Source organism: Cololabis saira, chromosome 8 (assembly GCF_033807715.1).
Source record: "Cololabis saira isolate AMF1-May2022 chromosome 8, fColSai1.1, whole genome shotgun sequence".
Classification (NCBI taxonomy): domain Eukaryota; kingdom Metazoa; phylum Chordata; class Actinopteri; order Beloniformes; family Belonidae; genus Cololabis; species Cololabis saira.
This window is the reverse complement of record NC_084594.1, coordinates 9,685,432-9,700,721: the sequence shown is the minus strand read 5'-3', so window position 1 is coordinate 9,700,721 and position 15,290 is coordinate 9,685,432. Positions and strand designations below refer to the sequence as shown.

The 15,290-nt window shown below is 37.0% G+C and overlaps 1 protein-coding gene across 1 annotated transcript in view; it reads right to left on the bottom strand.

Moving 5' to 3' along the window:
- Nucleotides 1–15,290, bottom strand: part of LOC133448310 (mitogen-activated protein kinase kinase kinase 12-like) — a 35,456-nt gene that overhangs the window by 2,413 nt on the left and 17,753 nt on the right. The window contains exons 6-13 of the mRNA XM_061726711.1: nucleotides 14,553–14,711; nucleotides 13,185–13,293; nucleotides 9,087–9,196; nucleotides 8,131–8,247; nucleotides 7,766–7,903; nucleotides 4,583–5,294; nucleotides 2,514–2,581; nucleotides 227–527 (exon numbers count right to left, since the gene is read on the bottom strand). Coding sequence (XP_061582695.1) covers nucleotides 227–527; nucleotides 2,514–2,581; nucleotides 4,583–5,294; nucleotides 7,766–7,903; nucleotides 8,131–8,247; nucleotides 9,087–9,196; nucleotides 13,185–13,293; nucleotides 14,553–14,711 — 1,714 coding nt within the window. The remainder of the gene's footprint in view (nucleotides 1–226; nucleotides 528–2,513; nucleotides 2,582–4,582; nucleotides 5,295–7,765; nucleotides 7,904–8,130; nucleotides 8,248–9,086; nucleotides 9,197–13,184; nucleotides 13,294–14,552; nucleotides 14,712–15,290) is intronic.

Here is a 15,290-nt window from a genome sequence, read left to right as displayed (position 1 = left end):
AGTTTTGAAACCGGTACTTTTATACTTGAGTAAAAAACTTGAGTTGATACTTCCTCTTCAACAGGAGTATTTTTAAACTCTAGTATCTATACTTCTACCTGGGTAATGAATGTGAATACTTTTGACACCTCTGTCTGTACGTAAGAAATAACTGGCATGTGAGTTCTTAATTTCTATATTATAAATGTGTCATTGTCTCAGTTTCCTCCACTCCTTTTCTGCCTACCTCATAATTAAGTTCATTTGAAGCGAGCTGCGTCTTGACTTGCTGCAGAGCAGCTTCCTTCTCAGACAGCCCGTCCGAGCCCAGCTGGGTCGGGTCAGAGGGGTCGGCGGGAATCTCGGAGCCCTGGGAGAGCAGGTCGTCGCTCTTGTCGTCCAGGCGCTCGTCCGTGTTGGTGCTGACCACGTCGGGCGTGCCGCTGTGGGAGTGGTCGGTGGTGTTTCCCTCCTCGCCGTCAGACACTGATAAGTTCTCTGAGCTAAAGGTTGACAGGGACTGGCATTTGGTGATGCTCACATGCCGCCTGTATGGAAATACAGCAGAGAGTAATCATGAATACATCAGAGAAATAATAGGAGGGGAAAAAGTAAATGATATGTCATATTAAATTTGAATGAATGAAGTTTATTCAATCATGACAACACCAAAAAACATTGTGCACAGCATTAACATTTCACACAAAACCAATAATCATGTATTGAACAATGACTGAAGGCATAGGCTGAAGTAAACTGCTTATAAAAGCCTATCCTACATTACCAACTTTCTTTTTTTTTTGGCTACCGACCTCCAGAAAACCAAAAAGACAATAGAAAAGCAAAGAAACAAAAGGCAAAGAAACATGAACAGATAGTCAACCGCACTTATAAGCTTCAATAATAGCTTTACAAACCATTTTCTTAAAAACCAAAAAAGAATGACATGTTTTTAATTTTATGTTGGCATCATTCCAGAATTTAACTCCAGTAATGGAGACACGTCTCCTTTTCATACCTTTTTTAGCTTTTTGTACAGTAAAATTGCAGACACCTAAGATTATACGGAGTCTCCTGAATTGAAAAATATTAAATTTCAGATTAAAGTTTCAGTTTATTCCAAGCCTTATATCCTGTCACATTTTAGTATTTGAACCTGCAACATTTTAGACATTTTTCATGTACATCTGTACCATTTAATACTAAATGTTACTTCCAAGGAAATCAAAGCATGAGGGTTTATGTTATAAAATAAATGATAGCCAACTGAGCATGAGGTATATTGGAAAAACTGGTATTCTTTGACATGATGTTTGCTAAAGATTATGATCTGTGATGGGCAGAGAAGTGAAAAACTGCCTTGAGGGTGGAGTTGTAACGGTTTTAGACAAATAAAGGACAAGGATACACTGTGGGATACAAATTACACACTTCTTTCCAAAATTAGTAACAAAATGAATTTATTCATATTGTTTTAAAAATATAATTCTTAAGACTTTGCACCTCATTAACCTCAATATTATTTAGTTTAAGTCCGAAGACCCCAGGCTGGGTTTTTATTTCCAAAAAGGTACTGTTACCCGAAAGATTCATCCTTAATTTGAAGTTATTTTTTATTGAAAATGAAAATGATATAAGTTGTGTTTAAGGATATCAAACACAAACATTTAGTCAACACTAAGTAAACTGTGAAACTCAGTAAAATGATGTACTTTTCCAAGATAATCACTATTTAGAACTGATTAGATTAAACCACCTCACCACTACAGTACAGCTGCGTTTTGTGCAGTACAATGTGCCCCAATTCTTTATATTACATTAGTTGGACTTATTCTTTAAGAAAGAAGTCCAAGACTTTAAAAAATATATTTTATTCAATCTTTAAGAGACTGTGTTTAAGACACCATTTTTGTATTCTTAAACCATTGTTCTAAAGCAGGGGTCGGCAACCTAAAACGTTGAAAGAGCCATATTGGACCAAAAACATAAAAAACAAATATGTCTGGAGCCGCAAAAAATTAAAAGTCTTATATAAGCCTTAGAATGAAGGCAAATGGCGAAAGGCGAAATGTCGAGATAAAAGTCAAAATGTTGAGAAAAAAGTCAAAATTTCGAGATTAATGTTGAAGTACAATTTCGAGAAAAAAGTTGAAACGTTGAGAAAAAAGTCGAAATGTCGAGATTAAAAAGGAAAGGAAAAAGGAAGAGAAAAAGGAAAAAAGAAGAAGAAAAAAAACATCAAAATGTGTGTATGTATGTGTAAGAAAATTGATGCATGTCTGCAAGAGAAATATGTTATATAAATAAATATATTTACACATGTGACTTATTTTAGAGATTGAATCTAAATATTACAAATATATTTAATCTAGTCTGATTGCATCTTTTTACTTTTTGTAAAGCGTGTATTTTAACCCAACTTCATGTAATCTGTGACTTCCAAACCAGGATTGGGATTAAACTTCTGGTCAGTTTACAAAACATTTGTATTTCTTGTGTTCCCTGATTATGTTGTACATGTTTTTTGTCCTCACCGTCTCCGGGGCAGCTCCACTTCACTGTCCACCTCACCCTCCTCTTCCTCTGACGACAGGCCGCGTCTCTGTGGAGAAAAAATCCAGTAATGATCAAAGTGCAATACTTAGACTTTTCATACTTGAGTTGAGGTTTCTGATAAGAGAAGCTTCTACTTACAAATACATCTGTAATTCATCAATGGCAATAATTCAAATCTAATTCAGAGCTAAAACATTTGTATGATATTGATCACTGCAGTTTGAAGTAGTGTAGGTTATCGCTACCGTATTGTATCTTTAAGTGCCTGGGAATAAATGAAGGGGCCGGAAACGTTAAGTGAACTTCAACATTGACATTGAGCCGATAATGTTTTGTGAGTTTGTTCAACAAATGGTAACAAACGCAATGAAAATGGTTTGATTTCTGATTTCCTGCTAACCATACACACATGTTCTTTTCCTGCCCAAAGCTGTGTTCATTTTGGTCATCTTTCTATAATAATCTCTCAAAAGCCCTTAATAAACCGGTGGTTTCTAGCCCTTTAATTTATATTTTTGGTACCTGAAGATTTTAATAGTTTTACTAAGAAGGAGATTAATATAATGGCTTTTTCCTCTCTTGTAGCTCGTAGACGTATTCTACTTCAATGGAAGGACCAAAAACCTCCATCTCCCAATTCTTGGTTGAAAGACCTGATGTCCTTTTTATATTTAGAGAAAATTAAATACAGTATTAGGGGTTGCTCTGATACGTTTTCTTATATTTGGGAACCTATTCTTTCTTTTGTTAACTCTTTAGCATCCTTGGAAGATTAATTTAGTCTTATTTAATTTAATTACAGGGAAGTATGATATTGCTAACCATGTCTATTTTTTTTAGGGTTCCTCTTATGTCTGTTTATTTTAAATTTTTATTTATTTATCTTATTTCTTTTTTTTTATTCTTTTTTTTAAAGTTTTTTTTTGTTTTGTGTGTCCTGTATTTTATTTTATTACTTTATTTTTCCAATTATTATTGTCTTCAGTCAGAGTTTGATTGGTAATCGGTACTTACTTTGGGACCTGTTTATAATTACGTATTTTGCGGTGTGTGTGTTTTGGGGTGTTTGTTATGTTACGTTTTGTGTCCTTATTTATTTCACTTGTTTTTTTGTTTTTTGTGTGTGTGGTAAAATATAAAACGGGGTATTTTGTCGAACCCTTTAAAAAAATGTTTATTGTGTAATATTCATTACATGAACTACCCAATAAAGAAACATGTATAAAAAAAAGAAAATGGTTTGATTTCCTCAAAGCATCTCTGTGCTAATTATTCTTTGCTTCCCTTTAATTCTGGAGTTTTAATCTTTGTTCTTGTGAAGGTGTGTCACATTCCAGCTAGAGCTGGGGATCGATTCAAAAGTCAAGAATCTATTCGATTCCGATTCTTAAGATTCAGTATCGATTATCACCATTTGATTTGATCCGATCCGATCCGATATTGATTTGGGTTAGTGTTGCCTGGATTATATGACTGTAAAATAACTATTGAGATAATAATTTCACAATAATTATTGTGAAATAACTAAGAAATAAATAACTCAAATAGGCATTTCAATATCCATTTAAAGTGCAAAAAAAGAAAGAAATTGCAACAGTTCAAGCAGTAAACAAATTATTTTATCTTGTCTGATTTATTCTGTCACCAGACACACAGCTGGACATGAAGCACCCGGCATTTTTCAGGTATTTCATGACAAACCGTGTCGGATAACAGAGAAACCAAACAAGCTATAGTAAATATAGATAATATGAACTTCATTGAACTAATATAACATTTAGAAATTTAAGCTGAAATGTCCAGCATTTTCTCTAAAGAAAAGTTCATTTAGTTCAGGAGTTTCCAAAACTACTGGGATTAAAGTTCACCAGGCAAAAATGTAATGATGAGGAAAAAAAAAAAAAAATTTCATAAAAAATAAAATAAAATCGATCTTTAGACATACAAATAGATTTTTAGGAATTAATATGAGAATCGATTTAGAATCAGAAAATCGATTTTTTCAACACAGGCCTAATTCCAGCAGCTCTTGCAGCTGAAGTCTCACCTGACTGCGTGTCACCGCTGCCCTGTAGAGCAGCGCTGCCGGTGTGAGGCGCTGACTCCGGGGTGAGCGTGTGATCACGGGCCCGTCCTCCTTCTCGTCTCCGTCGTAGGGGACGCGAGCGTTCCCGAGAGCAGACGTCCTCCCTGCAGCCGCGCCTCTGCCGCACGGCGAGTCGGGGCTGCTGGAGAAGGGAATAGATGCTGCGTCTTCGCTGGGCGTGTCGCTGCGCGGAGGCGTTTCCGTGGGGTCGTCGGTCCCCACACCAACGTTGCGCCCGTCTACCGGCCCATCGTTGCCCTCGGGCTCCTCCAGCCCGGCCGAGGCGCTCTGACTGCCCGTTCTATCCAGCCCCGTCCTCGTCTGCCCCCTCCGCCGACACTCGGCCTCCAGGGTGGTTGAGATGAGATCGGGGCTGGAGGAGGACATCTTTTTGAGCAGCAGGTCGTGCTGCAGGCCTCGCAGAGCCGCGCTGGGGTCCAGGCGGTACTTGCTGCTGGGAACGGAGGACGTGGCGTTGATCATCGCTAGAGACGACGACAGCGTGGCCTTGAGCTGAGCCAGGTCGCCGCTGCTGCCTTTGCCGGCCTTCCTGTAACGGGGTTTCCCTCGGCGCGAGCGGCCCGGGGAGGTGGAGCCCTTGGTGGGAATGGTAACCTGGGTCATGGACGAGTCCAGTTTGGGGAGGATGACCTCTGACTTTAGTAGATCTGGCCTGGACGGGAAAGAGACATAATTAGGTTCTAACGAATTCCAGCTCACTCTATAAACTCTCTGGACAACACCCACCCCGGTTTCCACTTTTTCGACCTGTTGCCCTCTGGGAGGCGCTTCAGGTCCTTACTAGGAATGGGTGATATTTTACCGTTCACGATAAACCGTCAAAAAAATTCCCCACGGTAAGAATTTGTATCTCACGGTAAAAACGATGAATTCCCGTTGATGACGTTTTTGTGTAAAACTGATTTATGGTTCTGTGTTAAATCCACGCACAAGGGAAAGGAAGGAAGGAAGGAAGGAAGGAAGGAAGGAAGGAAGGAAGGAAGGAAGGAAGGAAGGAAGGAAGGAAGGAAGGAAGGAAGGAAGGAAGGAAGGAAGGAAGGAAGGAAGGAAGGAAGGAAGGAAGGAAGGAAGGAAGGAAGGAAGGAAGGGAGAAAAGAGGAAGGGAAGAAGGAAGGAGAGAGCAGGAGGAAAGAAGGAAGGAAGGGGAAAAAGGAAGGAAGGAAGGAAGGAAGGAAGGAAGGAAGGAAGGAAGGAAGGAAGGAAGGAAGGAAGGAAGGAAGGAAGGAAGGAAGGAAGGAAGGAAGGAAGGAAGGAAGGAAGGGAGAAAACAAGGAAAGAAGGAAGGAAGGGAGAAAAGAGGAAGGGAAGGAAGGAAGGAAGGAAGGAAGGAAGGAAGGGAGAAAACAAGGAAAGAAGGAAGGAAGGGAGAAAAGAGGAAGGGAAGAAGGAAGGAAGGGGAAAAAGGAAGGAAGGAAGGAAGGAAGGAAGGAAGGAAGGAAGGAAGGAAGGAAGGAAGGAAGGAAGGAAGGAAGGAAGAAAACAAGGAAAGAAGGAAGGAAGGGAGAAAAGAGGAAGGGAAGAAGGAAGGAAGGAAGGAAGGAAGGAAGGAAGGAAGGAAGGAAGGAAGGAAGGAAGGAAGGAAGGAAGGAAGGAAGGAAGGAAGGAAGGAAGGAAGGAAGGAAGGAAGGAAGGAAGGAAGGAAGGAAGGATAAATTCCCGTTGATGACGTTTTTGTGTAACAAACATGGCGGATCTGAGAGTGAGATAGATTTATAGTTAAAAGGTGGAGTTGAATTGGTATTTTTTTTATCGTCATTTTTATCGTTATCGGGATAAATGCCAGAAATTATCGTGATACATTTTTTAGTCCATACCGCCCATCCCTAGTCCTTACGAACCCGAACAAAAAGACTCAAAGCCGTGAACTTTCTCAACCAATAAACTACCTCATACTGTGCAATATTTTCTATTTTCTATCCATAATGTTCCAATATTCCCTACTATCTATGTGCAATACTCTTCCATCCATTCAAGTGCAATATTCCTCCACCCATTCATGTACATTTTTATCCTCCCATTCACTCTTTTTTATATATATTTATGTTTCCTGTTTTTCGTTTTGTTGTCTACAGTACTTGTTTACATAGTCTTTGCATGTGTGCACTTTGACGGAGCTGCTGCCTAATTTCATTGTACCAGTATAATGACAATAAAGGCTTTCTATTCTATTCTATTCTAAATCTGTAAAAATAGGGCAGAACTTCCCATTTAACCTAGTTATCTCTTGTAACATCTTAGAAAAGCTGACCAAGTTTCTTAAGTAGTTGGCAACTGTAGTCTTTACTGCATAGACAAGAATATCAGCCTTGTTTATAAAGAAGGAAGTTCTCTCAGGGTTTTTTTGATCGTTTCTGCACAACTATGTCAGTTTATCTCTAACATAAGGGTGCTTGCAATAATCATTTGCAGCTTCTTGTAACATCCGTATTAGGGCTGGGCGATATATCGAGATTTTAATATATATCGATATATTTTCAAACGCGATATGGTACGAGACAATATCGTTTATATAGATTTAAAAAAAAATATATATATATATTTTTTTAATTAATTTATTTTTTTTAATGATTTTGATATACCTTATTTTGTGACAAATTGACTTGATTGTTTTATTTGGGATTTGCACAAATGTTTTGTTATTTGCAACTGTCGACCTCAGTGGAAAAGTCTGCCTGTTACTGTCTACATTGTATTAATTGCACAGTGTATTTTAATTTAATTGTTATGCAGGAAAGGGATTTTTGTTTTATTTTATTCAAGAAGCATTTTTATTCTATATATGCAGGCAGTTTATTTTTATTTCATTTGTTTTATACATTTTGATATTGTGCAGACCTCTGTTAATAAAGGAACCTGTGTGACATTTGGCACGAGGCTTTGTATTAAAACTGACTGTTTTTTTAAGGGTTTGCCTCAGAAAAACATGAAGCTAACAGAGATGCTAACAGAGATGCTATGCTATAATGCTTTGGGGGAAACCCCAATTATGGCACAGAAAAAATATCGATATATATCGAGTATCGCCATTCAGCTAGAAAATATCGAGATATGACTTTTGGTCCATATCGCCCAGCCCTAATCCGTATACATATGTCATGATTGAATCATTTCCTTCTGTCTCACCTTTTGCTGTGTGAGGGCAATTTCTGGGGTACGTTGCGTTTCTTCAGGAGCTTCTCCATTGAATTGGAGGACGCCGACTGTCTGGAACTGTGATGTTTGAAGCAGCCGGGGTACTTCTTGTCCAGAGAATGCTCCCTCCTGACATAAACACAAAGCCATAACCCATTAGATACATACAAGACAAGAGAGCATGCTTCTATAAGCAGTGGCCTTTTGTAATATGGGGTCCCTTCACCTCACATTTCTGATCAAATTCTCCCATTATAAATATTCAATTGAATGCACTACATAGGGGGTTTGTCTTGATAACAACCTTGATCATTTATTCCATTAAATGAAAGATAAAAGAAAAGCGGTGTTCATACTTGAGCAGCTCTCTCTCTTTGATCTCCAGCTGCAGCATGATGGCGTTGAGCTCCATGTACAGATTATTGGCTCTCTCCAATTTCCGTTCGTAATGCTCCCGGATGTCCAGCGCATGTCTGCACACCGATAACAGTGAGGAAAAAGCCATAAATATGCATACACAGGCATTTGTTTACAACAATCAAAATCATGACAGTAATCATAAAGAAGATTTAAATATGCTGAAACCCTGATTTATTTGAGGTATTTCAGAATGCACTGCTTCTGTTTATCTTTCCTTAGGAAAAAAATGGTGTTGATCTATGTCAGGGGTCGGCAACCCGCGGCTCCAGAGCCACATTTAGCGCCGCCCTAGTGGCTCCTGGAGCTTTTTCAAAAATGTTTGACCTTTTTTTTTCTTCTTCTTTTTCCCTTTTTTTCTTCTTTTTTTCCTTTTTTTCTTCTTTTTCCCTTTTTTCTATTTTTTCTCTTTTCTTCTTCTTTTTTTTCCTTTTTTTTCTCTTTTTTTCTTCTTTTTTCCTTTTTTTCTCTTTTTTTCTTCCTTTTTCCTTTCCTTTTTAATCTCAATGTTTCGACTTTTTTCTCGAAATTTCGACTTTTTTCTCAAAATTTTGACTTTTTTCTCAACATTTCGACTTTTTTCTCGACATTTTGACTTTTTTCTCGAAGTGCATAATGAAAAAAAAAATCTTCCCCCAGTTCTAACTAATACAGATACATGCAGCATGTGTTGTCTTAATTCTAAGGCTGATACAAGACTTTTCATTTTTTGCGGCTCCAGACATATTTGTTTTTCATGTTTTTGGTCCAATATGGCTTTTTCAACATTTTGGGTTGCCGACCCGTGATCTATATAAACACTTAAATATATACTAAGGTGTCAAGCAACAGGGTACGTTACAAATATACAGAATATAAGTTTGGCCGTTTCATTCATATAACATGTATATCTAACCTGAGTTCTTCCCGACGGCGTTTGATCAGCTCCTCGTCGAGCCTGTGAAGACACGTTCCCTCGGACTTGATCTTCTCAAAGTGGTGTCTCACCTCGTCTCTCCACTCCGCCTGGATGGACACATGAAAAAAAGGACTTAGAAAAACAACAAATTGCACAAATTTACAGGTAAAAATGATCTTTGTGTTGACAAAGTTCAGATATAGCATTTGAGCCTGTAAAAGCTGACATGATGTAAGAAATTAAGGTTTTTTGTAATTTCAAGTGTTTATTAGCCTTTAAAATCACCTTCACGTTTTTTTTACTATATATATAACTTTTAAAATCATAATAGGATTTATTGGAATTCAATGACTACAATGACATTTATCTTTATTTTGTAATTGTATAAAATGTGAATATTTTGATTTTGTGGGCGGGGCCAAAATCTGAAGAAATCTGATCAAATATGATAACATTATAAGGTTAACTGCAAATGGTATCCTTGTTATCTTCCCGAAGCTACTGACCAGTGTTTTTCATCTACTCATGACCACCCACATCTTGATGCAATAAAAGAAGAAGATCTCAAAATACATAAAAAAAACAGTTTAAAAGGAAATGCATTTACAGTTATTGAATATAACTAATGTTACTTTTAATCAGGCTGATCAGAAGTATAGGTGTTGAATGAATAGTATCTACTACATGATAAAAGAAATTAACTAAGAAAAATCTAATTTAGTGGGGATCAATTATTCAGTATTTTATCTTTTTGTCAGAATCTTCTAAGCATCTCTTTTGTGCACTTGCAGAATGTGGCCACGCTTTTGGGGGTAATTCATATTATTAGTTAATGTGCCTAATATTATGATCAAATGATATCGATACATAGAAAACTTAATTAATCTCCAAAAAAAGGAGAAAAGGCGTGTAGTTTGCTGAGCAATCAAAGTTCTTTTGTGTAGTATCTACTACATGATAAAAGAAATTAACTAAGAACATTTTAATTTAGTGGGGATCAATTATTCATTCAATTATTCAGTATTTTATCTGTTTGTCAGAATCTTTTAAGCATCTCTTTTGTGCACTTGCAGAATGTGGCCACGCTTTTGGGGGTAATTCATATTATTAGTTAATGTGCCTAATATTATGATCAAATGATATTGATACATAGAAAACTTAATTAATCTCCAAAAAAAGGAGAAAAGGCGTGTAGTTTGCTGAGCAATCAAAGTTCTTTTGTGTTGCTGAAACCACCCATTAGGCTGTCAGATGATAATCAATAGACAAGGAGCAAAACTGAGCATGAACTGACATGACATGGATGCAACAGGGAAATGAAAAAAGAAAAAAAAAATGCAGCCTGGGCATTTTCTAGTGCACAGTGGAGCATGACAGCTGTTATCTGATACCTGTCATATCAAAGGACAAAGGAAGTCAGATTTACGAGTGTGTGCATGCACATGCATGTGTGTGTGACTTGAAGTTGTGCGCATGCGAGCTGCTCCTCTTATTAAGCTAATGGACACTGTGCACACCCTTCTATGTCTCCTGTACCTTCTTTCCTCCTCTCTTTGCTCTCTGCTCCCTACCATTAAAGCAATCAATACACTCCAGCAGCAAATTCTTCTTTCTAATGTCACAAGAAAAATCCATTACGGGGCAGAGAGAAGGGAACTGGGCAGGGTTACGACGGGGGAAGGGAACTGGGAGAAAGAAAGGATCAAGGATAAGTGGCGAGAGTGAAAGAGGTTTATGTTTTGCATCATGAGATTTAAACAGAAGGAGAAGCTACACTGATGCAATATAATTGTATTTGTCTTGTGTGTTTGTGTTGCACTGTGTGTCCTCTGAATATGCATCCCTGGGTTAGAAATGCCTCTTTGGTTCCTGCACGACTGAGTTTAGACATATTTTCCATACAATTACTTTTCCAAATCTCCTGTTCTTTATCTCCTTGGCCTGGTCTGACACATTCGTAATGCGTTTCCATCCCCCACCCAGTTACAGGTAGGCACACGCCCTCCTCCATCACGCTGTGATATGATGGGGGATGGAAAGAGGTTCCTACTTTGACCCGCAGACTGTATATAAAAGACCACAAATTTTCATAATATTTAGCTGTTTGAGCTTTGTGGTGTAAAAAAAACCCAACATTAAACCACTAAAACAAATAAGTTTGATTCAGATGTCACATGACACATTATCACTTCATGTTCAGTCAGATCAAAACCTGACCACAAGTTTGGTAGTCAGTACTTTTGGGAGTAAAGTTACCCTTTAATCCTAGCTTTTAAATACAATATTTAATGTTTATTCTGGTTTCTTTCTATAAAAATGACCACCAAATTGAGGGTTTTGAACCCACTGCAGGTCACCAGATGAACCTGGTGTATTGTAGATGAACTTGGGAAGAAGTAGGGCTGGGCGATTTTGGACAAAAATAAAATCCCGATTTTTTTCTCTGAAAACCCGATTTTCGATTTCGATTTCGATTTTTTTGGTAAAACTACAAAAGACAATGGAATAAATTGTTTCAAATATTTTATCTTTATTTTTAAAGAAAAATAGCAAAAACAAATTTCCCTATTGGGAATGAAGTGCAATTGAAAGATACTGTAAATCCTCCTTGAGTTTAGTAAAGTGACAACATTTACAATTTTCTTGACCAAACAAAGATGACTAGATGAGCTCTGTCTGTAATGCAGCCAGCTGCAAAAAAGGAAAATCGATTTTCCGATTTTCCTTTTTTTAACATCGATTGTGATTAATAAATCCGATTTAGATTTAAAATCGATTAATCGCACAGCTCTAGGAAGAAGAAGATATTTCTGTAACCCTTCTGCTTCTTAGTGCCCTCTTTCCAAAGCTCTGAAAACTGTGTGGGGGTTAAAAATCATGATGAACCTGTGTTGGGCTTAGTTTTCAGTTTATCCTTTCCTCAACTGTTTACATTAAAGTGGTTCCTGCACGACTGAGTTTAGACATATTTTCCATACAATTACTTTTCCAAATCTCCTGTTCTTTATCTCCTTGGCCTGGTCTGACACATTCATAATGCATTTCAGGTAGGCACACGCCCTCCTCCATCACGCTGTGATATGATGGGGGATGGAAAGAGGTTCCTACTTTGACCCGCAGACTAGACTGTATATAAAAGACCACAAATCACTAGTCATATATGACAAGAAAGAAACCAAGGAGCACTGATACTGGGCTGCAGTGGAGAGGACAGGTGTTATTAGTGGGCTCCCGAGAGGCCGTGAGGCCACCGTGCAGCTGTGCACCACACATGTGGTTACTGCAGCAGACTGTAAACAAGCGGCAGCAGCCTGACAGCAAGCTGCCTGTCAGCAGTTGTGATATGCTGTGGACGGCATAAAGAGCCCGTGTAAATTTCACCCGGTGTTCATCTATTTTTCCATGTGATGACTTGACGGGTCATCTTCCTGCAATTACATTTCAAAATCCCTGAACAAGATTGTGAATCAAAAGCTGTGTGACTTAATTCTTGTCTGTCTGCTTCCTCTGTAATGTCTAAACTAGTAATGAACAATATGAGATGGGAAAAAAAATAGACAAATTGAATGAATCCCCAATCATCCCTGAATTTTTTTTCATAACGAGACTAAAAAGTCTCAGGGTGTACTATTGAAACAACTTTTTTTTTTCTGGAAGGACTAAGAGTAAATAATTCAATTCAGTTAAAAGCATAAAAAGAGAGCTGTTTTCTCCTTTCTTTATTTTATTTTATTTATATATTTTAATTGTATTTATTTATTTATTTATTTTTATTTTCTTTTTATTTATTTATTTTCTATTCTTTTTTTGCGTAATTAATTCTTATCCTGCTATAATTTTATATCCATTTATTTTTATTTTATTTTTATGTTTCTATGTTGGAGGGGTTAAAAAAAAGGGGGGAAAAAATCTTTGACTTGTGATTTTCTTTAGTGATCCTTGGTACACTACGGTCACTGAATGTAGTGATCTTTCTATTGTTTTTTTTTCTTCGAAATAGTTATGAAGATGTATGTACCATTGTTACTTTGGCTATTGATCTCAATAAAAAAAATAAATAAAAATAAATAAAAAAAAGCATAAAAAGAAACCTACCTGAGCATGAAAGTAAGTTTCCTGTGGGGTGGAGAGTATATCTGCTGAGGCGATGTCCAGATGTAGCAGGATCTGTCGAAATGACGGCCTGTTTCTTGGCTTGCAGTTCCTGCAAAAAGTTTACTCTTAATTAGCTTATTCCTATTTAAAATATATTTTCCCATTAGTTATATATATTTCAGTCCTTTCATTGGATGGCATTACCCACTTTAGCTTCTTTTACATTAGTGATGCACCGAATGTTCGGTAACTGAAATTATTTGGCCGAAAATAGCAAAAAAAACACTTTCAGTGTTCGGTGGAATAAGTGGGGAAAAAAAACAAACAATTAAAAACGGCATGTTTAGATGATGCAAAAGAAATGGATAAAACAAAATAAATATAAAGAAAATCAATCCCTTTCCCATATTAATACTTGTATGGGAAAGGGAGTGATTTTATTTTTCTTTATTTTGTTTGATCCACTTCTTTTTCACTTTTTTCACAATGCACTTTAATGCATTAAATGCATTTTTTTTTTGTTTTAAGGCCTATGTTACAATTTTTCAAACTTTCAGTTATAGGCCTAATGTAAGCTCAAAGATGTCCCTAAAAATGATTTTTCCAATTTATTTATTTTAAGTTATTGTGCTTTGTTGGTATAATGTCTGCTGGAATATTTAAAAAATGCTGGGAAATGTTCAGTTGTTCATGTTCAATAAATATTTTTCTCCCTTGTAATTTTGTAAAAGATTTTTTTCTTTGAAAAGCATGCCTAAAGCACATTTATTTGATATACAGGACTGTCTCAGAAAATTAGAATATTGTGATAAAGTTCTTTTTTTTTTCTGTAATGAAATTTAAAAACAAATGTCATACATTCTGGATTCATTACAAATCAACTGAAATATTGCAAGCCTTTTATTATTTTAATATTGCTGATTATGGCTTACAGTTTAAGATTAAGATTCCCATAATAAAAAAATAATAATTTTGAGATAGGATATTTTAGTTTTCTTAAGCTGTAAGCCACGATTGGCAATATTAAAATAATAAAAAGCTTGCAATATTTCAGTTGATTTGTAATGAATCCAGAATGTATGACATTTTTGCATTACAGAAAATAAAGGACTTTATCACAATATTCAAATTTTCTGAGACAGTCCTGTATGCAGTGGTGAAAAAATTGGCAAAATAAATGGAAAAACTGCGAAGAACCATGTTCGGTATGTTATTCGGTATTCGGCCAAGTGTTTATTATTGTTTTCGGTTTCGGCCACAAATTTTCATTTCGGTGCATCACTATTTTACATTATTCTAATTGTGGTATAAATTATACATCCATAAGGTTGCTTTTATTCTGCACTCATGGCCTTGCTCTCTCCTCACCAGCATTGCCTCAGCAGCAGTTTGAAGCTGTCGGGGCAGCTATCAGGTACCGGCAGCTGGAGGCTGTTGTTGCCGACTCCCCAGATGATGGCAGAGGAGTCCACGTCCTTGTAGGGCACCTCCCCTGTCAACATCTCCCACAGCACGACGCCGAATGACCTGCAGAAACATGTGGCACATTATCTTTTAGACACCGTGATGCTGATGTGGAGGGAGAAGATGGAAAGTGAGAAGAAATTGGCAGTGAAATCTTGTTTTATCTAAATTATTTAAAAACAACTTCAGTGTTTTTCTGGAAAAAAAGTCAGATTAATGCACATGTACTTCTAATACAATAGCTAATATTAGTCAGGACCTCTGAAACCCTGGTAATATGTAAAAACAGTTGCTGATGCTAAATAAATCACAGTTCAATGTTTCTGTTTAATTTAAGAACAACAGTCCTGAGGAAAGGGTGACTATGGAAAGTCTGCTGCTGGTGACTCCTAACGTTACCATGGTGACCCTACAGTATCCAAGGTGCCCATAACATCACATCTAGGATCGGGGGTGGTAGTCTGATATTGCGCTTCTATATTTATTTTTAGTATCTTTCCAGCTCTATGCTATCTCCATGCTCATGATTCATGATATCAATGCGCAAGAAGAGAAAACGTCATGTCAAGACGCTGCGTGAATTTCATCCCACAGATCAGAGCAACACTCCACATCTGTCAATTTGAATTTGAAAAAATGGAA